General features: G+C 56.8%; 1 protein-coding gene across 10 annotated transcripts in view; it reads left to right on the forward strand.

Annotated features, from left to right (window-relative positions):
* Nucleotides 1-20,648, forward strand: part of Obscn (obscurin, cytoskeletal calmodulin and titin-interacting RhoGEF) — a 94,148-nt gene extending 73,500 nt beyond the window's left edge. For all 10 annotated transcript variants that reach the window (XM_023707743.1, XM_023707744.1, XM_023707745.1 and 7 more), the window contains 30 exons: nucleotides 469-636; nucleotides 844-946; nucleotides 1,058-1,187; nucleotides 1,765-1,876; nucleotides 8,813-8,989; nucleotides 10,320-10,392; nucleotides 10,496-10,623; nucleotides 10,938-11,050; nucleotides 11,312-11,480; nucleotides 11,588-11,669; nucleotides 11,755-11,955; nucleotides 12,204-12,264; nucleotides 12,485-12,562; nucleotides 12,849-13,021; nucleotides 13,130-13,156; nucleotides 13,764-13,916; nucleotides 13,998-14,043; nucleotides 14,299-14,376; nucleotides 14,523-16,359; nucleotides 16,765-16,845; nucleotides 16,943-17,053; nucleotides 17,128-17,295; nucleotides 17,891-18,013; nucleotides 18,094-18,264; nucleotides 18,692-18,773; nucleotides 18,948-19,187; nucleotides 19,343-19,566; nucleotides 19,848-19,923; nucleotides 20,043-20,192; nucleotides 20,372-20,648. In XM_023707743.1, the coding sequence (XP_023563511.1) occupies nucleotides 469-636; nucleotides 844-946; nucleotides 1,058-1,187; nucleotides 1,765-1,876; nucleotides 8,813-8,989; nucleotides 10,320-10,392; nucleotides 10,496-10,623; nucleotides 10,938-11,050; nucleotides 11,312-11,480; nucleotides 11,588-11,669; nucleotides 11,755-11,955; nucleotides 12,204-12,264; nucleotides 12,485-12,562; nucleotides 12,849-13,021; nucleotides 13,130-13,156; nucleotides 13,764-13,916; nucleotides 13,998-14,043; nucleotides 14,299-14,376; nucleotides 14,523-16,359; nucleotides 16,765-16,845; nucleotides 16,943-17,053; nucleotides 17,128-17,295; nucleotides 17,891-18,013; nucleotides 18,094-18,264; nucleotides 18,692-18,773; nucleotides 18,948-19,187; nucleotides 19,343-19,566; nucleotides 19,848-19,923; nucleotides 20,043-20,192; nucleotides 20,372-20,549 (5,513 nt within the window). In that variant the 3' untranslated portion in view covers nucleotides 20,550-20,648. The remainder of the gene's footprint in view (nucleotides 1-468; nucleotides 637-843; nucleotides 947-1,057; nucleotides 1,188-1,764; nucleotides 1,877-8,812; nucleotides 8,990-10,319; nucleotides 10,393-10,495; nucleotides 10,624-10,937; nucleotides 11,051-11,311; nucleotides 11,481-11,587; nucleotides 11,670-11,754; nucleotides 11,956-12,203; nucleotides 12,265-12,484; nucleotides 12,563-12,848; nucleotides 13,022-13,129; nucleotides 13,157-13,763; nucleotides 13,917-13,997; nucleotides 14,044-14,298; nucleotides 14,377-14,522; nucleotides 16,360-16,764; nucleotides 16,846-16,942; nucleotides 17,054-17,127; nucleotides 17,296-17,890; nucleotides 18,014-18,093; nucleotides 18,265-18,691; nucleotides 18,774-18,947; nucleotides 19,188-19,342; nucleotides 19,567-19,847; nucleotides 19,924-20,042; nucleotides 20,193-20,371) is intronic.
* Nucleotides 20,649-27,380: the final 6,732 nt, after the last annotated feature.

A 27,380-nucleotide genomic window follows, 5' to 3' on the forward strand; every position in this document is an offset into this window, starting at 1 on the left:
CAAGGGCTTTTCTGGGTGGTCCAGGTTTTGGATGCTGGGTGATGGGTGTGAGCTGCTCTTAGGGGGGCGGGATTTGTGGCATTCTTGGGTGCCCTCCAGTGGCAGGAGCCGTATGGGTTAAGAGGACAGGAGAGTGCTGGGTGGAAACTGGGGTGAGCTGGGATGGTGTGAGCTGGACTTGGCTGGCACCAGGGAGTTCCTGAGGAGTCACAGGGCTCAGGAAAGGGGTGATCAAGAGTCAGGCTTCCCGTGGCTGTCCTTGTAGGCATAGGTCCCCCACCTACCCCCTCTGGCTGGTGTCCATGCTGGACAGGGACAGAGACAGATCTGGCTGTGTTCTTGTGGAGACGCAGAGAGGAGTGACAGGAAATGGACAGATGGCAGTGACAGAACAGATGGGGACCCAGACGCAGGAGACCTGGGCCAGACCCCCTCCATCACCATGACAGTGTGATGCCCTGCTTTTAGATGGGAAACCGGTGGAGGTGGATCCTCACCACATCCTCATTGAAGACCCTGATGGCTCATGTGCCCTCATCCTGGACACCCTCACAGGAGTGGACTCCGGCCAGTACATGTGCTTTGCAGCCAGTGCCGCCGGCAGTGCTAGCACCCTGGGGAAGATCCTGGTGCAAGGTGGGCAGGTGCTTGTGCTCTGGGGGCTGCAGGCCTAGCATCTGGTATGGTGGGTCTCAGAGAGGCCAAGCTGGCACTTTGTGGGACATAGTGGACCCAGTGTGACACCTGCCCCTCGCCATTCTCTCTTGTTACCACCCCTGTGTGTCTATATGCTTGTCTGGGTCTCTGTTTCTGCCTCTGACTTGCCACCTCCTCTCACCACAGTCCCACCGCGGTTTGTGAACAAGGTTTGGGCTGGGCCCTTTGTGGAGGGCGAGGATGCCCAGGTCACCTGCACCATCGAGGGTGCCCCATACCCTCAGATCAGGTGGGCTGGGGGGACGGCTGGGCTGAATTGTGAAGTGGGTGCTGGGGATGCAGCTTGCCCTGAGAAGGACACCATGGGGTGGCCTCGCCTCATGGCCTCTGTGGCTTCCAGATGGTACAGGGATGGGGCTCTGCTGAGCCCAGGCAGCAAGTATGGGATGCTGAGCGAGCCCCGCAGCGGGATGCTACTGCTGGTGATCCGGGCGGCCGGCCGTGAGGACCTGGGGCACTATGAGTGCGAGGTGAGGAGGTGAGGGGGTGCATCTTACTGGGGGGCACAGCCATGGAGGTCACCCCTACCCAGACTGTTCTTGGCTGTTTCCTGCCTGCAGCCAGCCTTCTAGCTCCTGCAGCTGCAGGGCCCCTACTTCTTGGTTTCCCTTGCCATCATTTCCGGGTGAAGTACCTGGTCCCTGTTCTCTGTGTCCACAGGCCAGGAGCAGGGCTTCTTGTGGGGACCCCCACAGCCAGGCACCACTGGAGCTCTAGGGCCCCCAGCCCTGGCTGTGTGGCTTCTGCCTTGGCTGAGGACCCCGCCTCATGGATGCAATGGGAAGCCAGGGACCGTTTTTGATGTATTTGCCATTGGCCACATGTAGTGCTTAAGTTTACAATGAAGTCCACTAAAATTAAAACTCAGTCTAAGATCCATGCTCCTTGGGGAGTACCCATCACTGCAGGAGGCCCTGTCCCCATCGGGGCACAGCCAAGGTGGGGATAGGGTGCTGCAGATGCTGACATGGCCTCGAGGTGCCCACAAGGCCCTCGAGGGCTCCACAAGAAGCAGAGTCCAAGTGCACCTCTGCTGTCCTCTTGCAGCTGGTGAACAGGCTGGGCACAGCCCGGGGCGGTGCTGAGCTGAGCACGCAAAGTCCTGTGCTTCGGGCCCAGGACCAGCAGCACAGGGAGCCACTCATGGCTGCTGTGGAAGGTAGGTCCTGCCACCTTGGTGCTCCCAGGCTACACCTCAGGCTGACTCCCTTGTAGGACTGGGCAGGATTCAGGGGAGGGATGCTGAATGTTACCTCTCATGCTTAGGTTGTACTTCTTGGGGCTGGGGTGGGGTCTCAGGAGAAAGGGCTGGAGCTGGAGCTGAGGGGGCTGCTGTTAGCACCTGTGGGGCTGGTAGGAGAAGCTGAGAGCTAGGAGATAGCAGCATGAGCACACCTGTGCTTGGTTGGGCAGCAGGAAGAGTGTTTGTTGGTATAAGAGGGGCCCACATGGATGTACAGACGTGGGTCTTTGCCTGGCCTATGGCCGTGATGGAGGTTTTGGGAGTGGATTGGCTGCAGAGGAACCTCATAAAGGACAGAGATAAAAGGGGTCCTGGGCATCATTATTCTTCAGGGTTTGAGCTGGCTCAGCCATGCATAGGCAGCCAGTGTGTGGAGGAGGGCAGGGGGCATCTGTGCTGGGCTGCTTACTTGGAGCTGCTCCCTGAGGGTCTGCCCAGGGTGGTGGTGGCAAGCCTCTTATTTCTGGGGACATGCAAGCAGAGGCAGGGCTAGCTCTGGTGGAGCTTCACCCTGCTTATCCACCAGCCCAGTCCTGTGAGTTCCACGGGATCAGTCTCCCTCAGCACCAGAAATCAGGCATTTGTGCTTTGTAGCCATGATGGAGACTGTGTTCGGGGAGCAAAGGACCTGTTCCTTGTCTCTCATGCAGCCAGGACTAAACACCTGGCTAAACACCTGTCTCCCTATGTCCCTCTGTTTGGCCTGTGTCCATTAGGCCACGACATTCATCAGCCTACGACAGTGCCTGTGGCACCAGGTACACCTACTTCTGTGCCACTGACTTCTGTGCACCCCGTCTTAGTCGGGAAGCACCCTTTGCCCATGTTCACTGGGTGTCATGGGGGGGTCTTTCTGCATGTGGAGGAGGGCTGCAAGGTGGAAAGAGGCCTGGAGCCACCAGGACCAGATGCATCATGAGCACCTTGGTGAGGCCAGGGGCTGGCACTGGAGACCTGGTGGTGGAGCCCAGACCCTGCTTTCTAACTCCTATCTGTAGCTTCATCTCACCTCGTTCTGCAGCCTGGTGGGCACGGCCCATTGCTTACGCATCTGCCTGGCTGTGAGCCTTGCTTCACACAACTGCTCTTCCTGCTGTCACAAATACTTACTGCCCAGTGCTGGCACTCAGGGCCACAAGCCCACAGTGTCTGAGCTGCCATTCCAGGAGCAGTGGGACCAGGAGGGAGTGTAAAGGAGAAGCCCTTGTGTTCCCACCCCTACACTGTAGGTAGGGTGCTGGCTGCCACCCAGCCCCTTCATCCAGGTCCAGAACTTGCAGCTGACACACACACGAACAAGCACAAACATCCAGGTACAAGATACACAAATGAACATGTGCACATATGCACACAGTTACATGGCTCATAAGCACATGCACACAGACACATGGAGAATGCTATACCTGTGAGCACACTCACACAGACAAACACATGCATGCAAGGTACTTGATACACATGTGCAAGCACATGTACACACATGCATGCTCACGAGCAGGCACACATATGATGCAAGCATTGTATATGCACACACATGGATGTGATACACATGTGAGCACTTGCACCTATCTCCAGGTACATGCATATGAATATGCACACACATATGCACACAGGCACATGATACACATATGTACCCATGTAGGACACATGTGAACACATACATACAAAAATACATGGGCACACATTAGAGCATAGAGATACACATATGCATACATTGAGCTTGCAAACAGACCGATACATGTGTTAGCACATGAATACATACATAGGTGTGTAATACATGTGAGCAGTGTACACATGGCACATAATACATGTGTGGGCACATGCACTTGACACATGCAGCGCACACAGGTGCAAGCACACACTAATGATGCAGCACAGACATGTATATATGTGCATACATGTACAATGTAACATAAATGCAAGATATGTATGTGTGCATATCACACATGCACAATAAGTGTAGCTTTCCAGGGTACATATATTAAACTCACATGCAGCATATACAAGATAGGTTTAAGACACACCAGCTGCTTAGAGAAAGCCTTTCTCTGTGTAGCAAAGTGGAAGCTCTTGGAACCAGATGCTGTATGCTATGGTCCCTGCAGTGCCTCTTGAGTCTCTGAGCCCCCTCAGGTTCCCCACAGGGCAGCTCTAGGGGTTGCTAGGATGGGCTGCCTGCTGCCCAGCTGCTCAGGCTGGGCGGGACACCTTTGAGTCCAGTGCCCCACCCAAAAACTGCAGGAGTTGAGGCCTCAGGATGCATGGGAGAGGCCCTGTTTGGCCCTGAATGAGCTGTCCTGTCCTAGGAGCTGAGTTCCCTCTGAGGGCAGGAACCATAGGCCCATCCTGTTGTTAGGAAGAGACACAGTAGGGAAACCTAGGAGAGATGCTGAGTAGGGGCTCCTGAGGGGTGAGGTCACCTGCCCATGGGCACAGCACTCTCCTGTCACTCTCAGGGCTATCCTTGGGAGGAGCTTATGTGCTATTGTCAGGACTCTGGGCCCCACTCCTGGAGAGGCCCCTCTTGGTCTTTTAGGATTTCTTGGTGTCATCCTAGTCTGCGTGGCTCTAGCCACTCACATCCTCTCATTGAGTCTTGCTTTACATGTCTGAGAGTAGGACCATATGCTCGCAGGGTCCCCTCCACCACCACATGGGTGGAGGCAGAAGCCAAGCTCCCACATGAGTAGCATGCATATCTGCCCAGCCCCCCAACTCCAGCTGTTCAGCACAAGTTTGAGAGACTCAGAGCCCTGTGCCCAACTGCCATGGCCAGTCATGGCTTGGACCTAGCTCCCTTGCACTGCCAGGCTATGCAGACCGCTGAGCCCATGGTTGCTGTGGGTCTGTAACCCTCGCTATCCCACTGTTCTCTTTGTAGTCACTGAACAGGAGACTAAGGTCCCCAAGAAAACCGTCATCATGTAAGTGCTGCTGTGCTGCTAACCCCCCTCCTGACTGCAGTGGCCTGCATGCCACTAACTCGTGCACCATGCCTGTGTGCCTTGGCCTCTGCTGCACCTCCACACACAGTCTTGCTCCCCCTCAGTCACCTGTGCTTGCAGATGCTGCCAGATTCCTGTACAGCCCCCACCTTGTAGAACTGAGCTTCCGCCACCTGCACAGGCCCCCAGTGGACTCCTGCCCAATGCTCACCACTTCCCTGCGAGCTCCTGCTGAGCTCCAGGCGACTCAGCCAGGGGTTTGGCTTGAGCCCCACCAAGTGGATGGCATGGGGACAGAGGGCTGCATCCTTACTTGGCTGGAGACAGTATTCCTGGAATGAGGGCATTGGATGTCCTGCCTGATAGCCATGGGAATGGGTCTAGTGCAGTGGAGGTTGCCTGTTTATTCACCTGGATCTAAGTTAAATAGTGCAGCAGAGATGGATAACAACCCTCAGCCCTTGAAGGAAACTGAAGCTTGGGGAAGTGGAAGTCAGCCATGCCCAGGGCCATACCTGCTGACCCTTCCTCCATCCCCAAGCACCTTCAGGGTTGTGGGGCCGAGGTATTTAGGGCGAGGAGGCAGAGGCTGTGAGCCTAGGACCTTGGGTGGAGGTGGGAGCCCCACATTCAGGGCCTCTTCAGCACCTTCACAAAGTTCGACTTGTGAGAAGGGCTAAAGCTGCCCTTGCTGGAGTCTTGATTCAGCCCCTTCTTGGCTTTTGCCCTGGAGCAGACTGAGCCCAATGCACCCCATCGTAGGTGGGCACCATCTTGGAGTAGGAGCTGCCAGACCTCTGCATTGGCCAGTCCCCGTACTGCCCAGAAGGGGCACTGTTACCACTCCCAGGTGACAGACATGGGTACTGAAGAGCAGAGGACCTGGAGGAGGGTGGTCACACCTCTGCCTGGTCTGGGCCAGGTGTGGAGAGTGCCCATCTTCACCTCCAAGCTTGAGGAGGGGAGAGAGGTAGTCATCCCTGTCCTGGGCCCTCTGCCCTCCTGGGGGCAGCACAAGGCCAGCAGCACAGCTGACATCTGGGAGGCTGTAGCTCAGGCCTGATGCCCTAGCCACTGTGAGAACACAGCAGGTTGTCCTCTACATGAGCAGTCAGTGCCCATCTTTAGGTGAGGGCCAGAGGAGGCAGAGCCTGTCCTGCTGGACACTGGAGATGGGGGGCCATCCTGGACAGAGCCCTGAGTTAGACAAAAGCCAAGGAGGAGAGACAAAGCCTTTGCCATGGCGTCTTGAGTGACCATCCCAGGTGTTACCTCTAGATGCAGGCTGCAGTCCAGGGGCAGCCAGGGCAATGTGCCAAGCAGTGGGTCTAGCTGTAATCCACCCAGCATCCAAAGGCCCTGCTGATACCTGGGAAGGCATCAGGACCACCCCAGGGCAGACCAGAGTACTTCAGGGGTCCAGGGCTGTGATGGATGGCCCTGGCACAAGCTGTGTCCCACCTTAAGCTGGCGGGACCTACTGGTGGACACAGTGGAGGTGCCAGCCTGTGGGCTGTAGCCTGGGCCTTTTGCTGCCATGACTAGAGCTGAAGTTAACCACATGGGCCTTGGTGCCTTGTTTCTTTGGCTTTGAACGAGAGTTCTGCAGGCTCATGTGCATGTGTAGGGATTTGTGCAGCCTCAACCCTTGCTGCTTTCATTAATGTGGGCTTTGGCATCTACATGTGGCATGGCATTTGCGGAGGCCATGGGTCTGTGGGTCCATCTCTCCTGGGCCCTCTCCCCCACCAGAGAGGAGACCATCACCACTGTAGTGAAGAGTCCCCGTGGAAGACGCCAGTCCCCCAGCAAGTCCCCATCCCATTTGCCACTCTACCACCCTGCCAGCCCACGGAGGCCAGGGCCATCCACCCAGGCCCCAAAGCCACCATCCCCACTCGGGCCCCGAAGGCCCCAGGTGGAGCCAGGCTGGGTGCCTGCCGTGCCCACACTGTTTGTATCAGAGGCTGAGGGCCCAACTTCAAAGTGGGTGGAGGTGGAGGAGACCATTGAGGTTCGAGTGAAGAAAGGAGGCCTCCAGGGTACATCGCCCACCCAAGAGGCACCCAGCAGCCCTGGGGGGAAGCTCGTCATGCGGCCTGTGGATCCCAACGCCAACAACTCCAACAACACACGGCTGGGCCAGGGCACAGCAGTTGCCTGTGTTGGGAAGCCCCTGGTCCTCTGCATGGACCAGGGCGGTGTGGCCTGGGCCACCCTGGAGGAGGATAGAGGAGGAAAGGAGGAAGAGGACAGAGGCATGATTGTGACTGAGGAGCCCCAGGATATCCATGACCTCCAGGGCCGTGACCCCAAGATCCTCACTCATAATGGTCGTGCGCTGACCCTGGCTGACCTGGAGGATTACGTGCCCAAGGAAGGGGAGACCTTCGGCTGCAGAGACCCTGTGCCTGACACCTCTGGGGATCCCCCATGCACGGTCTCAGTGCTACAGAGAGAGATTGGAGAGCCCACTGTCGGGCGGCCTGTCCTGCTCAGCCTGGGGCGTCGGCCCGGCTCCTTGCAGCGGGGGCCTTGGGTCCCTGGGGCTGAGGGCCTCTCTTTCCTTGTGCAGGAGGCCAGGCCAGGGGACAGCACCCCCTGGATGTCGTCTTTCTGTGCCCACATGCAGCAGTCTGCAGATGGCAGTAAGAGCAACTTCAAAACGGAGGTCTCTACCCAGACAGTTGGCTTTGGGACTGTGGGCGAGACTGTCACGTTGCACCTCCGCCAGGGTGGGGATGAGGGCCCTAGCCCCTCCCAGTGCTGAGGCCACACTGTGGGACTTGGGGCCAGGAACTGTGCTTGTGCTGCCACCAGAGCAGGGATAGCCTGTGTCCTGGGCCATACCGTATGTGCACTGACACCAGGCCTGGGGCCGCAAGAGCCCTGGAACTCCTTCAGTTCCTGTGTGACCTGGAATGAGCCTTCCTGCCCTGCTGCCTGGCCTCGACCTCACAGACCTCATCCCCTTCTGGGTGCTGGGTGCTGGGTGGGGCTGACGCTGGCCAGCACCAGCATTTGTCCTGCGGCTCTAGCCGGCTGCCCCATGCCGCTCTGGGCTGTGTGATCTTCTGTCTTGGGCCCTGTGAACAATAAACTGACTCCTGTACTTGCTGTGGGTTCCTTCTTACTTCTACGCTCACAGCTCAGGCCACCTGCCCTCTGACTCCAGGGTGGCCCAGGGGTCTGCGAGTGCCCTGTGTGTGTGGATCCACGTCTTCAGATGGTGAGGGATGGGGAGGAGACACGTCATCAGGGCCAGCGCGGGGCCAGCGTATGCATGGGTCTGTGCACAGCCGCATCACCCCTGACCCAGATAGGTCCAGCTGGGGCTTGTTTTGGGTCCTGCTGACCTTGGAGTGGAGGATGGGAGCCCAAGCCCTGTGGAGCATGGCCTACAGTGGCATCTCCAGCCATGTGGGGTCCTCAAGCAGGGGAAGGTGGTTGTAGTCGGCAGCCCTGGGCACTTGGCTGCATGGACATCAAGAAGCTGCACCCATGGGTGTCTAGAGAGCCAGGGAAAGGGAAGAAAAGGAAAAGGAAAAAGCTGCTGGTCAGGTGGGGTGGGTGAGGGCCACCCTGGGAGGTGATGTGACTGAGGTCACCTGGACACCCAACCCAGCTGCCCTGGGTGTCTGGACTTGAGCAGTGCAGCATGGCCCTGAGCCAGCCCAGGGGTCAGCCTGAGGGTCAGTGTGGGGCCAGCAGGGGATGGAGGGTGCTGGGGTCTGGGCTTCAGGGGCTGAGGTTGGGCTGCAATCTGGTGGCTCTGGGAAGAGGAGGTGTACCACAGTGTTGGGCTGTGGGTCCTGGGTGGTGGCTCTTGGGTATGACAGGTGGGTGGCCTTGGAGGTCCAACTCTGCCACAGGAGACGTGGGCCTGACCATGCTGACCTCCTCTCCACAGAGGCTGCCTCGGAGGACTCTGCCCACCTCACCCCTGATGGAGCCAGCCAGGAGGTGACACCTACTCTGATGCCAGGCCTCTCTGAAGGGGCCGCCACTGTTCCTAGCTCTCCTGAGCCACCTGCATCCCTGGGGGCTGGGCCTCAGCCTTCAGGTGTGGGAGCCTCAGGTGTAGCCGGTGGGTGTGAACTGCTGAGCCCCAGGACCTCCATCCTCTGAGCCAGACCTATGTCTCACTGGGCCTCAGTTTCCCCATCTGTGAGATGTGGGTGTTCCCGAGCCGGGGCTTCCTGCTTGGGCTACTATGGCAGCCAGCATGGGTTCTGCACTCCCTAGCAGTGGGAGGTGGAGGAAGCAGGTGTAGACTGCTTGTCCCAGGCAGAGACGATCAGACCAAACCCTGTCTCCCCCACCCCCGCATCTGTCCTGTGACCCCACTGGAAACCATCTTAGTCCCTGCCACAATGGAGCAGCTCCTCTTGTCACAGAGCACTGTCATCTGAGGACTGAGCCTGGTAGGGGTGTGCCTGCAGAGGGGCCTATGAGAGGGCCTTTTCTGTGGTCAGTGGCTTAGAAGGTTGAGTCAGGCTGGAGGCAGCTAGCCAGCCCAGAGACCTCAGGCTGTCTGTTTTCTGTCCTTACGCCTTTGCTCCAGCCCTCGTGCCTGTGCCCTGACACACAGCCCAAGTCTCTGCCCAGCCCTTGGTCCCTACCCACCTGCTGGGGCACCCCTGCCACCTGCCTGACTCATGGCCTTAGAGAGCCACGATCCTCCTCTTGTAGCTGGGCAAGCTTGCATACCCTGGGTGCCATGTCTGTCCCAGGGGCCTGGAGTACCACAGCTTCTCCTGTCCCCCACAGCCCCACTTCCAGCACTGGCATAGTCTGATGTCACAGGATGGTGCAGTAGGCTGGATGGTGGTTGGGGCTTCCCAGTCCTGGCTCCGTTCTTTGCCAGGAACACCGTCCCCAAGTATTGTGATCATGGTCACTGATGCCAGTGCTGAGAACCAGACATAAGTACAGTGCCAGCCCCTATCCAGCTTCGCTCCCTCCTGTCCTGTGCTAGCCTGACTCTGTCCCAGAGGGCTTGCTTGTCATATTTGCCACAGCAGAATGGTGGGCTGTGCCTCTCAGATGCCCCAGACTAGTGCCAGGAAGCGGGCCTCAGTCTCCCTTAGGCTATCCTGAGCCTGATTCTACATGGGCAAGGTGGCTATCCTGGGGGCGGGGGTGCCCTTCAGCAGCTGCTGAAGTTCCAGCTAGGCCTGGAGAGTTCCCAGGTGAGCAGGGCTGGCTTGTTCTCAGGTCAGTCTGGTCAGCAGACAGGACAACAGGGATGGGGCCTCTCACATGGACAACATATGTGCACTGAGTTGGGGGCAGTCCTGGGGCCCAAGTGGCATTATGGCTCCCTGCTGCCTGCTGAGGGCCTCCTCACACTGGCTGGTGATGGTGGTGTCACCAGCTGCCCACCCTGCCCAATCACTTCTTCTGTCTCCTACCAGCCAACCTCCCAGAAGGCCTGGAGTGGGAGCTGGCATCCACTGAAGGGGCTCAGGGACAGACAGTGCCCATCCGGTAATGTTCTTGGCCAGCAGGGCCCTGTGGTGGGGACACATGAGGCAGCCACCTGGGGGGCCAAGATCCTGTGTTTCACCACTCAATGACTTCGTGATTCCAGGGTGGAGGACACAGCCCAGCTGATGGCTGGGCCAGGGCAGCGGCTTTGGGATGCCCACAGCCGTGTGGTCACTGAGGAGGCCGCACAGAGGACCTATGTGCACCAGGCCACCGACATGAGCATTGCAAGTATGGACAGTGGTCTGGGGCAGGGATCTTTGGTTAAGCTGCCTGCAGAGGTCCCCACATGCCCTGGAGGGATGGCAAGCTCAGGATCTGCTAGCCCTGTCCTCATCAGCTTTGAGGGTGATGGCTTGGTCCACTGAGGTTGCAGCAGGAGAGACAGCAGCTGGATGGAGGAAAGCACTTTCTGTGGCTAAGGCCTGGGTGGGACATTGTCACAGGGAGGGGCTGTCTCCCTGGGTAGTCTTAGAACCTCGCTGACCACCTATTCATGGTGGGTGCCCAGGGATCCCACCTTCAGTTTTCCCCACCACTTCCAGGGCCCCCATCCATGCAAGTTACCATTGAGGATGTGGAGGTCCAGGCAGGTGGCACTGCACTGTTTGAGGCTGTCATTGAGGGCAACCCACAGCCCACAGTGACCTGGTATAAGGTCAGTGGAGACCCAGTGTGGGCACCAGGGGAGGCCCTGTGTGTGGGAGGCAAACCCTGCCCTGTAGCCCCTGTCCCACCACCTGTTGTGTATTTTTTCCAATCTCTTGGGCTGGAAATGGGGTGGTGCAGGCAGCAGAACTCAAGTGGCACTATGGCTCCCTGCTGCCTGTTGAGGAAGCAGCACTTGGTACAGTGGGGTGAACACAGTACACGGATCCCCAGGGATGGACTGATGGCACTAGGCCACTCTCACCCCCAGGACGGCTTCCAGCTGGTGGATAGTGCCCGGCTCCAGCAGCGGCAGGATGGAACCTTGTGTTCCCTGGTACTGATGGACACAACCCAGGGGGATGCTGGTGTCTACACTTGCATAGCCCACAACACTGGTGGGCAGGTGCTCTGCAAGGCAGAGCTGCTGGTCCTTGTGGGTGAGTGTGGTGTGGGATCTGTGGGCTGCAGGTTCCCTGCGCTCCAGTGGCCTGGCCTAAGGTGTCACCGCCACTTGAGCTGACACATGTCCTGCCCTGTGACATAGGTGACAATAAGCCAGCCTCTGAGAAGCAGAGCTGCCGGAGAAAGCTGCAGTCCTTCTACGAGATCCAGGAGGAGATCGGGAGGTATCTGACCCTCCCATAGGCACTCTCGGAGACCCAGGACCCTGTGGGACCCCATGGCAAGGTACTCACAGGGCTACTTCTCTAGGGGTGTATTCAGCTTTGTGAAGAGGGTGCAGCACAAGGGAAACAAGATGTCCTGTGCCGCCAAGTTCATCCCCCTGCGGAGCAGGACACGCACCCAGGCCTACCAGGAGCGGGACATCCTTGCCACCATCAGCCACCCACTGGTCACTGGGCTGCTGGACCAGTTTGAGACGCGGAAGACCCTCATCCTCGTCCTGGAGCTGTATCCTGCCTTGATCTGGAGGGCCCAGGGAGGGAGAGTGTGGGGTCCCTAGACAGCCCAGGTCAAGGTGAAGGCTGCCAGTCCCTACCGTCCCTCAGTTCACAATAATGCCATGTGTGTGTTCTGATCCCTCTCCAGGGTTGGGGCTGTCACCTGACCCTGAGCACCCTCTCCGCTGGGATCCAAAGCCCCAGTCTGGCCACCTATCTGTGTCTGGAAGCGTCCCATGTTTCCTTGACTGTGGCCAGGTGCTCGTCTGAGGAGCTGCTGGATCGCCTCTTCAAGAAGAGTGTGGTGACCGAGGCTGAGGTGACTGGCCACCCCGGCCAGGAGACCCAAGATCTCTGTCCATCCCACCCCACCTGCTGCATCTCCTTGCCTGTGACTCCCTCCTTGGCTGTGGCTCTTGATCCTTGCCCCCTAGCCTTTGGGTTGCCCTAGCATGGAGCCCACAGGGACCTGTGTCAGGCTGGGTAGGAGCAGCAAGCTGGGTGGGTGGCCTTCACCTGGACATTCCTGTGTACATCAGGTCAAGGTCTACATCCAGCAACTGGTGGAGGGGCTGCAGTATCTGCACAGTCATGGCATCCTCCACCTGGACATCAAGGTACCTCCCCCCAGGCCGCAGGCTGGGGGGAGTGGGACCTGGGACCTGGGACTAGGAAGGTGCAGGCCCTGTCCTGCCTCCCCAGCAAGCGTACGTGCCTCTGAGGCCATGGAGCTCACTACTTCTGGTAGTTCCATCTGATGGAACTTGGCTTTGATTTGACCCTGGGGATCACCGATGCCCTTGTGGGCCTCATGGATTCCCAAGTGTCCCCTGAAACCCAGAGGACCTAGGGGCAGGGGATCACACCCAGGCATAGCCCTGATACTCTGACTCTGCCTAATAGCCTTCCAACATCCTAATGGTGCATCCTGCTCGTGAAGACATTAAAATCTGTGACTTTGGCTTTGCCCAAAAACTCACACCTTTGGAGCCGCAGTACAGCAAATTTGGCTCCCCTGAGTTCGTGTCCCCTGAGATCATCCGGCAGGCACCCGTGAGCACGGCCTCCGACATCTGGTGAGCAGAGGGGGCAGGCCCCTTCTGAGTAGCTGCTGAGGATGCCCTCTCACCTCGGCCTCCTGCTCCTGGCTAGGCCTTGCAGCTCACTGCACTTTCCTCCCGCAGGGCCGTGGGGGTCATCTCTTACCTCAGGTGAGCCAGCCCAACTCCAGCCCCTGCAACACTGCCTTCTTTGTGGCCCAAGGCCTTGCACTCTGCCTCTGTACCCAGGCTGAGCCCCAGGCTGGGGCAGCTATTTTGGGAGCAGGCAGTTGCTAAGGGGCCTGCCCAGCATGTCCTGTGAGTACCATGTCATTAGGAGGCTGAGCCACTCATTCTGGCTGGGCCCAGGGCCATGCAGAGGCTGCTTGATGACTGTGGGTACACTGACTATGTTGTTGTGCCAGCCGAGCTTTGATCTCCTTTCAGCCCCTCTGATCCCCTTCTCAGGAAGAGCTGGTGCTTGCTCTGGGTTGACCTGATCTATGTACCGACTGGGCCCCCAGACAGAGACTGAGCTGCCTGCCCCTGTTTAGGCTAGCCCTGCATCTCCTCTCAGACTGAGCTTTGGTCTCCACTGCCAGTCAAACCTGGATCCCATACAGGCCAACCCTCACCCCTGCTGAAGCCTGGCCTGGGTTTTTACCTCAGGCTGATCCTGGGCTCTTTCTCTGATGTGAGCCTGGGGCCTGGAGTCCTTGGGCTAAGCAGGAGCAGTTTAGAGCCAGGTGTGGGCTGAGGCCCAACCCCCTTCTTTCAGCCTAACCTGCTCATCCCCATTCGCGGGTGAGAGTGACCGTGCCACTCTTCTGAATGTGCTTGAGGGACGGGTATCCTGGAGCAGCCCCACAGCAGCCCACCTCAGTGCAGATGCCCAGGATTTCATCCAGGCCATGCTGCAGCAGGCCCCCGAGTGAGTGCCTGTGCCACTGGAGCTCCCTCTCAGGCCCTCAGCCCTGTCTACCACTGACTGACTACCTGGTGTCCTCTGCAGGGCCCGGCCCAGCGCTGCACGTTGCCTTACCCATCCTTGGCTCCTGGTGAGTTCTCCCAGGCTGGACCTCACAGCCCTGGAGGGGCGGGGGTGGTGAGAACACACTGCCATGATGGGGTCCATATCCCCGGCCCACAGGTGTCCACCTTTTCTGACTGGCCTCATCATGAGTTATCAGGAGGCCTGGGACAGAATGCCACTATTGGCTCTGTCTTTGCCTGCCTCGGCATCTGGTTTTGGGACCTGAGGCCTCTCCACAGCTGGCATTACCCTCACTGTGGCTGCTCCCTGCTGCCCACAGACGTCCATGCCTGCTGAGGAGGCCCACTTCATCAACACTAAGCAGCTCAAGTTCCTCCTAGCCCGCAGCCGCTGGCAGGTGAGCTGTGCTGCCTCACAGAAGGAACGCCAAGGTCCAGATCCCAGTGTCATGTGACAGTGGGGCTGTAGGCAGGGCCCGGGCTGCAGGGCCCCACTGGGTGGGGCTCCCTGGGCCACCCCTAACGTGCTGTCCTGTGGCCCCAGCGCTCCCTGATGAGCTACAAGTCCATCCTGGCCATGCGGTCCATCCCTGAACTGCTCCATGGCCCACCTGACAGCCCATCCCTTGGCATGGCCCGGCACCTTCACCCGGATGCCAGCGGCTCCTCCAGCTCCTCCGCCTCTTCAGACCTTGAGCTGGCACCCTTTGCCCGGGCCAGGTCGCTGCCACCCTCCCCTACAACCCACTCCCCACTGCTGCAGCCCCGGGGCTTTCTGCGGTCCTCAGCCAGCCTGCCTGAAGAGGCTGAGGCCAGTGTGACCCTTGAAGGATCCCTGGAGGAACTATGCCCACCAGGTGTGGGGCCCCCACCTCCCAGCTGTGTGCCCCGGCACAGCGTCATCCGCAGCCTGTTTTACCAGCAGGCAGGGGAGGGCCCTGAGCAAGGGGCTGCAGCCCCAGGGGGCAGGCGGCATGGGGCACGACGTCGGCACCTGCTGAAGGGCGGGTACATTGCACGGGCCCTGCCCGGGCTGCGGGAACCGCTCCTGGAGTACCGTGTGCTGGAGGAGGCCGCTGCCGAGGAGGAGCAGGCCGCAGTGACCCGGGCAATCTCCTTTGAGTCCACCCTGTGGCAGCCCAGCCTCAGTACCCGTGAGGCCCCAGGCTGCAGCCGCTCCCTAGACCAGGACCCATCCAGCACCCAAGACCTACCTCCAGGAGCCTGCATCGGAGGACTGTGTCCATCCTCAGTCCTGTCTGGGCCAACTCATGGGGCCTCTGCTGGGGATGCTGCACACCCCAGGGGAGCTGGGCCACTTCCATCTGCTGGTGGAGACTGGGGACACACTACACAGGATGGGCCACCACAGGAAAGCTATAGAGGATGCTCCTGCCCTGCTGGTCCCCCAAAGCTGGGTGATCCTCCCCAGAAAGACTGTGGCTTACCCTCAACACAGCTGCCCGGTGCCACGACCCCAGGCCTTACCTCTGCAAGTCCCCAGCCCAGCACCCAGGGACCCCACGACACCTCCCTACCTGGGAGACCCTGTCCTGACCTCTCCCTGTATGGTGAAGGCTTGACCCAGCAAGCAGAGGGTCCACCAGACTCCACACCCCCTCTACAGCGGCCCCAGGAGCAGGCAACCACCCGGAAGTTCTCCTTGGGGTCCCGGCGAGGGGGCTATGCGGGTGTAGCTGGCTATGGAACCTTTGCCTTTGGTGGGGATGCTGGAGGCATGCTGGGCCAGGGTCCCCTATGGGCCAGGATGGCTTGGTCAGTGTCCCAGTCCTCGGAGGAACAGGAGGAGGCCATAGCTGAGAACTCCCAGTCCCAGACTAGCTGGGGTTCCCTGAGGGCCTCCCCAGAGCTGCCCTTATGGAAGGAGGCAGATCAGGTCTCCTTGGTGCAGATTCAGGACCTGTCGGGGGATGTGGAGGCAGCTGACACCATATCCCTGGACATTTCTGAGGTGGACCCTGCTTACCTCAACCTCTCTGACCTGTATGACATCAAGTACCTCCCATTTGAGTTCATGATCTTCAGGAGGGTTCCCAAGTCCTTGGAGCTGGTGGAGCCACCATCCCCAGAGATGGAGACTGAGGAGGAGCTGGCCGGGTTCCCGGAGGCTACGTGGCCTTGGCCAGGCCATCTGGGCCTGCATGCTGGCCTTGAGATCACCGAGGAGGGGCCTGATGACCTGGCAGCCCTTCTGGGAGAGGCAGCCATGGGCAGGAAGCGCAAGTGGTCGCCCTCACGGAGCCTCTTCCCGTTCCCGGGAGGCTGTCTATCACCAGAAGAGCCCCCAGAGCATGGGCTGCGTCAGAGGGTGAAGGAGTCCATGGCTCATATCTCCCGCATCCTGAAAGGCAGGCAGCAAGGTGACTCCTTCTAGGACATGGCACACCTGGACTCTCCCCATTCTTTTGTGCCAGCTCAGTCCCTAGTCACGTCCCACAGGCCTCTGTCTTGTGTGGCCTGATGCCCTCCTCCTGGGTGCCTAGGACCAGCCCTGGGCAGGGCAGTTGCAGGGGCTTGGAGGTGGATATCTCCAGAAGCCCCCAAGGGGATTCCACCTCTGCAGTGGCCTTTTAGGGTCCAGGCAGCCAGGCAGGGGATGCCTTGGTGTGAGGAGTTCAGTTCCCACAATCCTGGAGTGCTGTCCTGTTCCTTGTGGCATGGAAATTGGGGGAGGCTTGGAGCAAGGGTAGGTTGAGGAAGCAGGTGCTGCCTAGAGGATAGGGGCTCCTATCAACCATAACCTCTTTGGCCTCTCCTTCCTCTAGGTCATGAGAGGGAAGAGCCCCCCAGGAAGAAAACAAACCTAGTATCCTTCCGGCTGTCAGGCCTAAAAAGCAGGGACCACGGTGAGCAGGGCCCAGCGGTCCTGGAGGGCTGGGTGGGGTCTGGCTATGCCAGCTGTCTGGGCATCCCCATGAAGCCTCATCTCATACCCGTCTTCAGCACCAATCTTCCTGAGGGAGCTCACAGATGAGGCTGTGGTCCTCGGCCAGTCAGTAACACTGGCCTGCCAGGTGTCGGCCCAGCCAGCTGCCCAAGCCACCTGGAGCAAAGGTGAGGCATGGTTTTGGAGCAGGCAGCAGGCTGTGCTGTCCAGATAAACTGAGGCCCACTCTACCCCCTTGCAGATGGGGCTACTGTGGAGAGCAGTGGACGCATCCTCATCTCTTCTACCCTGAAGAACTTTGAGCTACTGACCATACTGGTGGTGATGGCTGAGGACCTGGGCGAGTATACCTGCAGCATGAGCAACCTGCTGGGGACAGCGGCCAGCAGGGGTGTCCTCCGGAAGGCAGGTGGGTGGGGAACCGAGACCACATCTCGCTTCATGAAGCCACAGAACCTGGTTGGAGAAGTGGCCACTGGGCACCACTTCCACTAGGCAGCCTGTTCCTGGTGGGCAAGTCTGGCACATGGTTGCTGCAGGTGCCCAGTAGCTGGAGAGGGTCCTGAACTGGCCAGGAACATTTTGCCCAGGAATAAGGATGAGTGACTGTGGCTACTGCCTTAGAGCCCTTGGCAATGCACAACGCTGTGCCCATCTATCCATGGAAGGAGCTCTCCCTGGAACCTGAATCTTGGCTCTATCTCTTCATGGTGCTGCCTGGCCCATCCTCCACCATGGAGGAAGGAGGAACTGTCCCTGTTCTGTGTCCCCATCATGGCCATGCCTCCAGCTCCAAATACCACATGGGATGTGCTTCTAGGGTAGCTGGGATGGGCCAGTCTTCTGAGCTACATGCAGCAAAGCTGAGCCACTAGGACCTTAACCCCTCCACAGGGTCCTGTGTGGGCAGGGCGACATGGGTGTCCCAGGGGCTCCTGGCTGAGGGGAGGGAGGACAGCCAAGGTGTCCTGCGCCCACTTTGAGCACCTGTGGGCCCTTTGCAGAATGCCCCTCTACCTCCCCGCGCCCTGACATTGGAGAGGTGTACGAAGACAAGGTGCTGCTGGTCTGGAAGCCTGTGGAGTCCTGTGGCCCTGTAACATACATTATACAGTGCTGTGTGGAAGGTGCGGGCGGGATCCTCTGCCCCTGGGGGAACATCTGAACACGTTTCTCCCCACTCCTCTCATGGCTTCTCTGGGCCCAGGTGGCAGCTGGACCACACTGGCCTCTGATGTCTTCGACTGCTGCTACCTCACCAGCAAGCTGCCCCGGGGTGGTATCTACACCTTCCGCACGGCATGCGTCAGCAAGGCAGGCATAGGCCCCTACAGCAACCCCTCGGAGCAGGTCGTCTTGGGAGGGCCGAGCTGCCTGGGTGAGCCACCTGGGAGGAAATGTACAGGGAGGCTGGGGTGACTACCACTTTCCTGGGAAAGAGCCACCTGCATTCCACACCCAAGGCCTGTGTCCCCTAGTGCCTCTCATCCCTGGCCCCACCTCCTGGGAGCCGTGAGCCTGTGCTGTGGCTCTGAGAGCCAGGCCTGGGTCTGACTCAGAGGAGGAGAACAGTGATGACCAAGAGTGCTGCGGCCACTCCTTCCTGGAGAGGACCCTGCTGCTGTCAGCTTGTGGCTCCTTCTGCCTGCTGTAACCCACCCTTGTGCCTCCCGTGTCAGAGAAACAAATTAGCATGTGTGAGAGCTGAACACCCCTTGTCTGGTGCCTAGAAAGGAAGGGCCACAGTGTTGGAGATAACTGGGGGTGCAGGAGACCCTGCCTGACCATTACCTGTCTTCTCACAGCTTCGGAGGAGAGTGGTGGGGGGAGGCTGGTCCAGCCCTTGCCCAGGACCAAGACCTTCGCCTTCCAGATGCAGATCCGGAGGTGCAGCTGCTGGGACTGGTGGGGTGGGTGGGATTTGTGCCCACCCTCCCCTTCCCCGAAACCTTCTTGTCCCCCTCCCCATGCACCCTGGACTCATGCCTCTTCCCCTTGCATTGGCCATGGCCTCCTGCCCTGCTCCTCAGGGACCTCTCTCTCCTGGTGTCCTTTGCCCAGGGGACGCTTCAGTGTGGTACGACAGTGCCGAGAGAAGTCCAGTGGCCGGGCACTGGCTGCTAAGATTGTCCCCTACCAGCCTGAGGACAAGACAGCAGTGCTCCAGGAATATGAGTCCCTCAAGAGACTGCGCCACCCACACCTGGCCCAGCTGCATGCTGCTTACCTCAGCCCTCGGCACCTGGTGCTCATCTTGGAGCTGTGCTCAGGACCGGAGCTGCTCCCCAGCCTGGCTGAGAGGTGAGAAGTGGCACAGGCTGGTGTGAGAAGCTGGGCAGATGGTTGCAAGGCTCGTGTCCTACCTCGTCCTGGCAAGCTTAGGGCCTCTCCCAGCTCACGGAGATGCAGATTTCTGTGCATGCGCGCACACACACACACACCTGTACCTGTCCTAGGGCTTCCTACTCAGAGTCCCAGGTGAAGGACTACCTGTGGCAGATGCTGAGTGCTACCCAGTACCTGCATGCCCAGCACATCCTGCACCTGGACCTGCGGTCCGAGAACATGATGATCACAGAGTACAACCTGCTTAAGGTTGTGGACCTAGGCAGTGCCCAGAGCCTCCACCAGGAAAAGGTGCTGCCTGCTGAGAGTTTCAAGGACTACTTGGAGACCATGGGTATGTGTGTGGACAGCAGCAGGCAGATGCAGGCACCCAGTCTGGGAGGTAGCAGAAAGCCCCGAACCCCAGGACCCCCCCCCCCCCCCGCAGCCTGCCACTCTCTCAACTGTGCCTTTCGCCTGTGGCTGCACTCCTGTGCATCCCATCTGTTCCCCCACCTGAGCCCACACACCTGTCTTTACCTGTGCTCCCCATCTGAGCCCACCCATCTGTGCCCACATGCCGGTGCCAACCCACCTGGCCTCTCACATGTGCCCCCCATGTGCGCCCCCTTCCAGCCCCAGAGCTCCTGGATGGGCACGGGGCTGTTTCGCAGACGGACATCTGGGCCATCGGTGTGACAGCCTTCATCATGTGAGTCTTTCCAGCTGTCATGGGGGTGCCAAGCAGGCAGCCAAGACAACCTTGGAGCCTGGGCTCACCCTAAGTGGGCCCACCCACGGAAGGTAACTGAGGGCTCCCTACGCACGCAGGCTGAGCGCGGAGTACCCGGTGAGCGGCGAGGGGACCCGCGAGCTGCAAAAGGGGCTGCGCAAGGGGCTCATCCGGCTGAGCCGCTGCTACGCCGGGCTATCGGGCGGTGCCGTGGCCTTCCTTCGGAGCGCGCTAAACGTCCAGCCCTGGTGAGGAGTCCGCGTAGCCCCGATCCCTCCCAGCGCTCAGACCTGGCCTCGTTCGTCCTCCCACCTCTAACCCGCCCCGCCTCTGGGATCCCCTTGGACCCCTCTCCTGTTCTCCCCCCAACTCTCTCCCGTCTGGTCTGCCCGCACCCACGGACCCTCACGCTCGCTTCCTCTCCTAGGGCGCGGCCATGCGCCTCCGGTTGCCTTCAGAGCCCCTGGCTGACGGAGGAAGGCCCGCCTGGCGCGCGGCCTGCGCCGGTGACCTTTCCCACCGCGCGGCTGCGCGCCTTCGTGCGCGAGCGCGAGAAGCGGCGAGCGCTGCTGTACCGGAAGCGTCACCTGGCGGCAGCGCGCTGACAGCCCGGCACGCCTCGGACGCGCAGCCCGAGCGTCTCTGTCGTTCCGCCTGGCTAGGACGACATCTTTGTCACTGCCCGCAAATAAAAGGAGGAGAGGTTTCTGGTGGCTCAGTTTCAGACTATCGTTGTTGGCTCCAGGGAAGCGGGTGCAGGGGAAACATTTGGAGGGGCAGGGCTGCCCAGTTCAAGATGACCCGGAAGCAGAGAGGGAAGGGGAGCATCCTCAGCTGACCGCGGGATCCTCAGCCGTCCCACCTCCACCAGCACTGGTCCCTCACCTTCCATAGCCACTTCCTGGGCTTGTAGGAGGGTCCTGCGGACCAGCAGACAGTACCCGCCTTCTGCTCCTGCCCACCACAGGAGCTCCGGGACTTCACACACACTGCTCTGGGAGAAAAACGGGCTGAGGGCCAAGGGCACAGCTGGGTTTCGCCCATGGGGTCTCGGTGAGGATTTTGGAGGTCCTGGCATGTGGCCAGAGACCATGGCAGACCACAGGCCCTGTGCGGTGTGGTTGCGGCCCGGGGACCACGATCCTCTGGAATGCAGAGTGACAGCTGTGGTCATTCTATGGTATCGCTCCTGACAAGGCTGCTTCATGTTCTTTCTCACCACTACCTTGCTGCCTCCTTTGTCTCCCACATGCAGAATGAAATTTGACCCAGCAAGTGTATTAGCTTCCTGTTATGTAACAAATACCCGAATAATTAAAGGAGTAACACAGGTGGGGGGATGGGTAGGGGGTGAGGGTGGAGGTTTGGGGGGTGCCCTCTACACCCCAGGTGGCCTGAGGACCACAGGCCCCACTTCTCAGAGGCTCCAGCACCTACCAATAGCAGCATGCCAGGGACCACACCTTCCATACGTGGCCTTCTGGGGACACTCAACCTGTCTGGATCACAGCAGAGGTGCAGCTGGTTGCACTGCAAGCTGGCAAGGAGGTCCTTCACTTGGGGCAGCATACCAAGATAACTCCGGCGAGGTCCCCAGGTGACAGAGCCAGGTCCCCTGCTTATATTTTCGTAATGACAGAATAAGGCCAAACATATTCCTCCTCTTGGTCACCAGCTGTCACTCCTTGACCATCCTTCTGGCCATCAGAGGTACTGAGACACCCAGTCATGGCAAAATCCCTGCTTCATGCCAACATCCAAGGCAGCATGCATCTTCCTTCCTCACCTGTTCTTTGAAATGACCCAGATGAGCTCTGTCCCAGGGAAGTGCTTATTCTCCTGAGCCATCTCCCTGGCCCCCTGAGCCCTGTCCTGTGGCTGGCTTTGCCTGCAGCCTTCTAGCCCAGTGGCCTGTGGCTCCTGGGGCAGAGAGGCTCCTCCTGCTCTGTACAGCTCTGTAACTAAGAGCTGGGGCTGGACACACAGATGTGCTTTGGTCATCAGCCAGTCTCAGGAGCCTAGTGGCTGCCACGTGCTGACAAGTCCAGGCTGCTTTGATGTTCCCAAGTCCAGCTACCAGGTCTGAATATGGACACCTACCCCTGAACCCAGGACACCTTGACCCAACTGAATTTGTCTAAAACTGACCTAGTGGACTCCTCCACTCCTCCACCCCCATCCACTGCCTCTACTTCTCTTCCCATTGACTGCCCATCAACTTTATAATTTCATGAGTGCATAGGCACTTCATGAGTCTTTTTTCCACTGCTATAAGAAAATACCAGAAGCTGAGTAATATGTAAAGACAAGAGGTTTATTGAGCATGGAGCTTGGGGTGGGGTGGTGAAAGTCCAGGATTGGGTGACCCAATGGGCTCAGCCTCTGATGAGGGCTGTCAGCTGTGTCAAAAGAAAAATCCTGAAACATCTTCAACTTAATTACAAAGACCAGAATGAAGGGGGCGAATGAGATCAGGGCAGTCAGTTAAGAGCTACAGGTGAAACCAGCAAAAAGGCTGTGCTAAAACCTTGATTTGAACCCCATCACTGTGGACCAGTTTGCAGGTAAGCCCTCTGGACTGTGAGCCTCAACCAGTCCAGAAACAGCCTGTACTCCCCCTTAGCTCATCCACCTGCCACTCTCTGCCTCTGGGTGTAGGGCAAGACCCTGAAGGAGTGAGTGTCTTTTTTTTTTTTTTTTTTTTTTTTTGTGGAACTGGGGATTGAACACAGGTCCTTGCGCTTGCCAGGGAAGCGCTTATTCCACTGAGCCATCTCCCCAGCCCCAGGAATGAGTGTATTAGTACTTACTCAGGGCAGTAGGTGGAAAAGAGGAAGGTGGGACAAAGGTAGAGTGACCTGCTCAGCTTCCTACAGCTTCCCACATGTAGCGCACAAAGGTACACCGTGTGAGGCACCCTTCTCTGTGCTCCACATGAACTTTCCAGATAACCGCAGACTAATCTGAAGAACAGTGTAGCGGCATTGAGAACTCACCAAAGGATCTGCGTCCACTTCCTTCCCACTCTAAACACTCCTTAACAATATCTGTTCTGCATTTGTGTAATTTTTCATTTTAAGAATGGTCTATACATGGAATAATGCATTACCTTTGGAGAGTGGCTTCTTTTCATCAGCATAAATCTGTGCTTTTGGGTGTCCATACCCAGGACTCCGGGCCTGAGGCTTTCAGGCATTGCCAGGCCCAGGAATTAATATGTGCGCATACATGGAGGCACAGGAGCGTGAGACTGGGGTCTGAACATGGAGTTCATTAAGGACAACAGCTGGTTCACCTATATTCCTGAGAAATTGTTATGGCCAAAATGTTCCCTCAAGGGCCAGTGAGATAGCTCAGCTGACTAAGTGCCTTCCTAAACAAGCACAGGGACTGGGGTTCGATCCCTGGCACCACATGCCTCGCTGGCTCCACCTCCAGGCCCACTGAGCCGGCCACTGAGACCAGCACTGGGGAGGCTGAAAATAGGAAGATCACTACAAGTTCAAGCTGAAATCCTGTACCAAATACATAAAAAAAAAGTTCCCCCAAAGGCTCATTGTGTTGAAGGTTTGGTTGTTGATGGGCTTTTGGGAAGTGGATTATGAGGATTCTAGTCATGAGTGGACAGATCCATCGATGAAACCATAATTTGATGGCACTATTGGGAGGCAATAGAAATAGGAGGTGGGGTCTTGTTGAAAGTAGTTGTAAGGGTTTGTGTCTAGATGTCCCTCACAAAGCTGCATATAGCCATGGGGTGGTTTTTAGAATTTGTGATTAATGCATGATTCAATGCTGGGATTATGGGTGTGAGTGCTACATCCACCCTGGGGTGGATAGCCTGAATACAGTGTAAGGAAGGGAGAGGGCTTGCTATCTGCTGCAGCCACTGCTCCTCCCTTTGCTCTTTGATGTTTTCCCCCTCCACGAACTGCTGCCCTCTGCCATGTGGCACTTTGTCTTGGAGCCAGCCGAGTAAGAACTGAAACCTCCACAAACTGTGAGCTAAATAAACCTTTCCTTCCTTATTTTTGGGTGTCAGGTATTTTGTCCCAGCAACAAGAGAAAAGTAACTAAGACAGTAGTGGACCATAGGGAAGTGACCTTGTAGAGTCTCTCTGGCCTCTGCTCCCTTCCCCTGGCTCCGCCTTTCTCTCTGCTTCCCAACTGCCCTGAGTCAAGCAGCTTTCCTTCACCATGTCCTTCCATCAGGATGTTGCCTCTCACCTCAGGCCCACAGCACTGGAACTAGTGACCATGGACTGAAATCTCTGAACCATGAACCAAAATGAATTTTCCTCCTTTAGGTTATTTTTCTCAGGTATTTGGTCACAATGATGGAACCTGAACAGGACAAAGTGAAAGTTGTTACATTAGAAAAACTTTTTAAAGTTATGCTCATTTTAACTGTAAAATATATTTAACATAAAATTATCACCTTAACTACTATTAAGCAAACAGGCAGATATTGTTCATCACATTTAGCACTTATACTCTGAACCAGAAAATTGCAGTAGGCCCAGGGAGGAAACAGCATGCCTACCCAGAACTGGTAGGGAGCAGAGAAGCAGCCAGACAAATGAGGTCTCTGCAAAAGCACAAATGTGACCCAGCTGTGAAGAACTCACTTAGCCAACACCAAAGAGCAGAGTGCCATGGGAATAGCATGCTTCCCACAGCTGCATACACAGGACTCGGGGTCTGAGGCTTTCAGGCTTTGCCAGGCCCAGGAATTAGTGCGTGTACATGGAGACACAGGGGCGCGAGACTGGGGTCTGAACGTGGAGTTCAGTTCCCACACACAGGGATGAAAGCCATGTGCACCCTGTTTTCAGCAGCCTGCACTTTGTGCTGTGTTGCCCAGTGTGGAATGTCCCACTGTGCACTGGCATGGCACTCAGTTTGGATTGATTCTGAAGCATTTCAGTTTAGGGATGCATAAGTGGTACTATTGTTTTTGTTTGGCTTGGTTTGGTTTTGCCTTTTTGAGAAAGAATGATTCAGATTAAACTTGATCTCACTATGTAGCCCAGGCTGGTCTTGAAATCGAGAGCCTCCTGTTTCAACCTCCTCAGTGCGAGGGTTACATTCATGTACCCTCACACATAGCTCAAGCTATGTCATCTTCAGACACCATAACAGTATTTGGGGAAAAGAAAGTTATGGAAATAAAAGATGAAATCAACACATCTGCAACCACAGTAGATTTTTCACACTATGTTTAGATATTAATAGGTCAGACATATACAAAATTAGTAAATTCATAGAAGTATTCTTAGCAACATTGAAATGTGTGTTTGACAGTAAGACAGGTAAATAGTATTTTGTAACTCTTTATGGACTTTTGGAAAGTGGTTCCTGAGGTTGAAAATTTCATCCCTCTTTCCTGGCCACTGTGAATTGATATCAGTAACTATCTATAAAGAACAGAGGACAGGGTAGAGCTATCTGTGTGAAAGTTTTAGAATGCATCCTAAATGTCTTCTGCATTAAGTGAGAAAACCAAACTCTTCACTGAATTTAAAGAGACTTCCTAAGAAGAAGTGTGGGGCCTAGCAGCAAAGTTTGTTTCTTTGCTCATCAAACACAGGAATTCTTAGGTCAGTGTAGAGCAAGACCTTTTATTCTGGTCATATGCAGGTTTCTGGCACTGAGCAGTGCAGTTACTGCGTAATTTAGAAAATGAGACAAAATATCAGGGCTATTCATTTTACTACACTGTGCAAAGTGTTACCATGTAGTATTATGGGTCCAATTATTGTTCTTAAATGCAGACCCTGGGACTTTCTGCTGAGACCCCGTGTTCTGTGGGCAAGGTCTCCATGCTCATGTGTACACAGGATGCTGAAACTGTGGACAAGTGGGCTGCAAGCTACAACAGATGATAGACATATGATGGATAAAAATGATAGAGTAGACGTAGCAGATGGATATAGATAAACATGCTGGAGATATACTACATATACATAGATTTTATATATTCATATAAGCTAGACAGATAAAACAGATGATAATACAGCTATAGCAGATAGAGATATATAAAGATGAATAGAATACATAGCTATAAAAAGATAGTGATAATAATGTTGCAGAAAACAGGCCAAACATGGGAAGAAATGGCACAGTTTATTATACAGGGGACTTCTGACTAGGATCTCTCCCAAAGAGTCAGAGCCCCACTGGGTAGGGTTTTGGGGCTTTTAAAGGGAAAGTGAGTGGGGCAGTACAGAGGCAAATTTGGCACATATGATTGGAGGGTTGGGTGGCATCATGGGTTGTCAAAAGAATCTGGGCAGCTCCTGTTACATTGTAAGGTTATCAGTTACATGAATGCAGAAAAGATCTTATGTTATATTGCAAGGCCTTAGACTACATAAGAGCAGTGAAAACCAGGGGTCACATAAAGAAAAGAATGGCCTCTATGGAAATGACAAAGCAATGAAAGGAATTATAAGAAACAAAAAAGTAGAGACCCAGTCTTAGCCCAGGTCCCGTGAGTGTATGAGAGAGGTTCCAGGTACCTTGCGCCTGCGGAACCTACAGGTCCCAGCCCAGGCACAGCGTGGGTGAGACCCTCTTCCACACCCTTGGGATGCCCCCCACCACTCCACAGCACCTCCCCTACCCTGCCTGACCAGTAGGAATTTCTGCTGCATTCCGGGAACCCCCAGATCCAGTCCTAGCCCCGGCTCGGTGAGTGTGTGGGAGAGCTTCCAGCTACCCTGTGCTAGCATGACCTACTGGTCCCAGCCCAGGCGCAGTGTGGGTGACACCCTCTTTCACCCTCTTGGGAACCCCACATCACTCCGTAGTACCCCCACCCCCACCCCTACCACAGAGTAGGAATTTCTGTCGCGTTTTGGGAAGCCCCAGATACAGTCCTAATCCAGGCCCGGTGAGTGTGTGGGAGAGCTGCCTCTCCCCTGTACTCCACCTTGTCCCCTCCAGACTCAGCTCAGGCCTGGCATACAGGCCTGGGGTGAAATCCTGCAGCTGCAATCTCTGCAGAGAGGGTAGGGGACAGAACCACCCAGCTAGTCCAGGAGCAGAACATCTTGCCAGAGGAGCACAACAGGATCACTCCCAAGGGCAGCAACAGGAAGGAGCTGAGCACAGCAGCCAGACCCAAGCCAGGCACAGCTGGATGAATCCAAACGTCGTAGATCTACACTTGAACTTCAGTAGGTGCTAAGGCTATAACTGCAACAAAGATCTACAACAAAGGTCAGAAGACAGGACTACACAAAATGACAACAAGAAGGAACAAAATGCAATCTCAGAACCCAAGCCCACCCATAACAAGTGCAGAAGAAACTAACATAGAACAAATTGGGAATCATACAGCTAAAAGCAATGAATCAATGTCTTCTGAAATAAAGAAACAGCTGCAGAAAGGTATAGAGGAACTCAGATTGGAAATAAAAAAAGAAATCCCT

This window comes from Octodon degus, unplaced genomic scaffold (assembly GCF_000260255.1).
Source record: "Octodon degus isolate 3935 unplaced genomic scaffold, OctDeg1.0 scaffold00310, whole genome shotgun sequence".
Lineage (NCBI taxonomy): Eukaryota > Metazoa > Chordata > Mammalia > Rodentia > Octodontidae > Octodon > Octodon degus.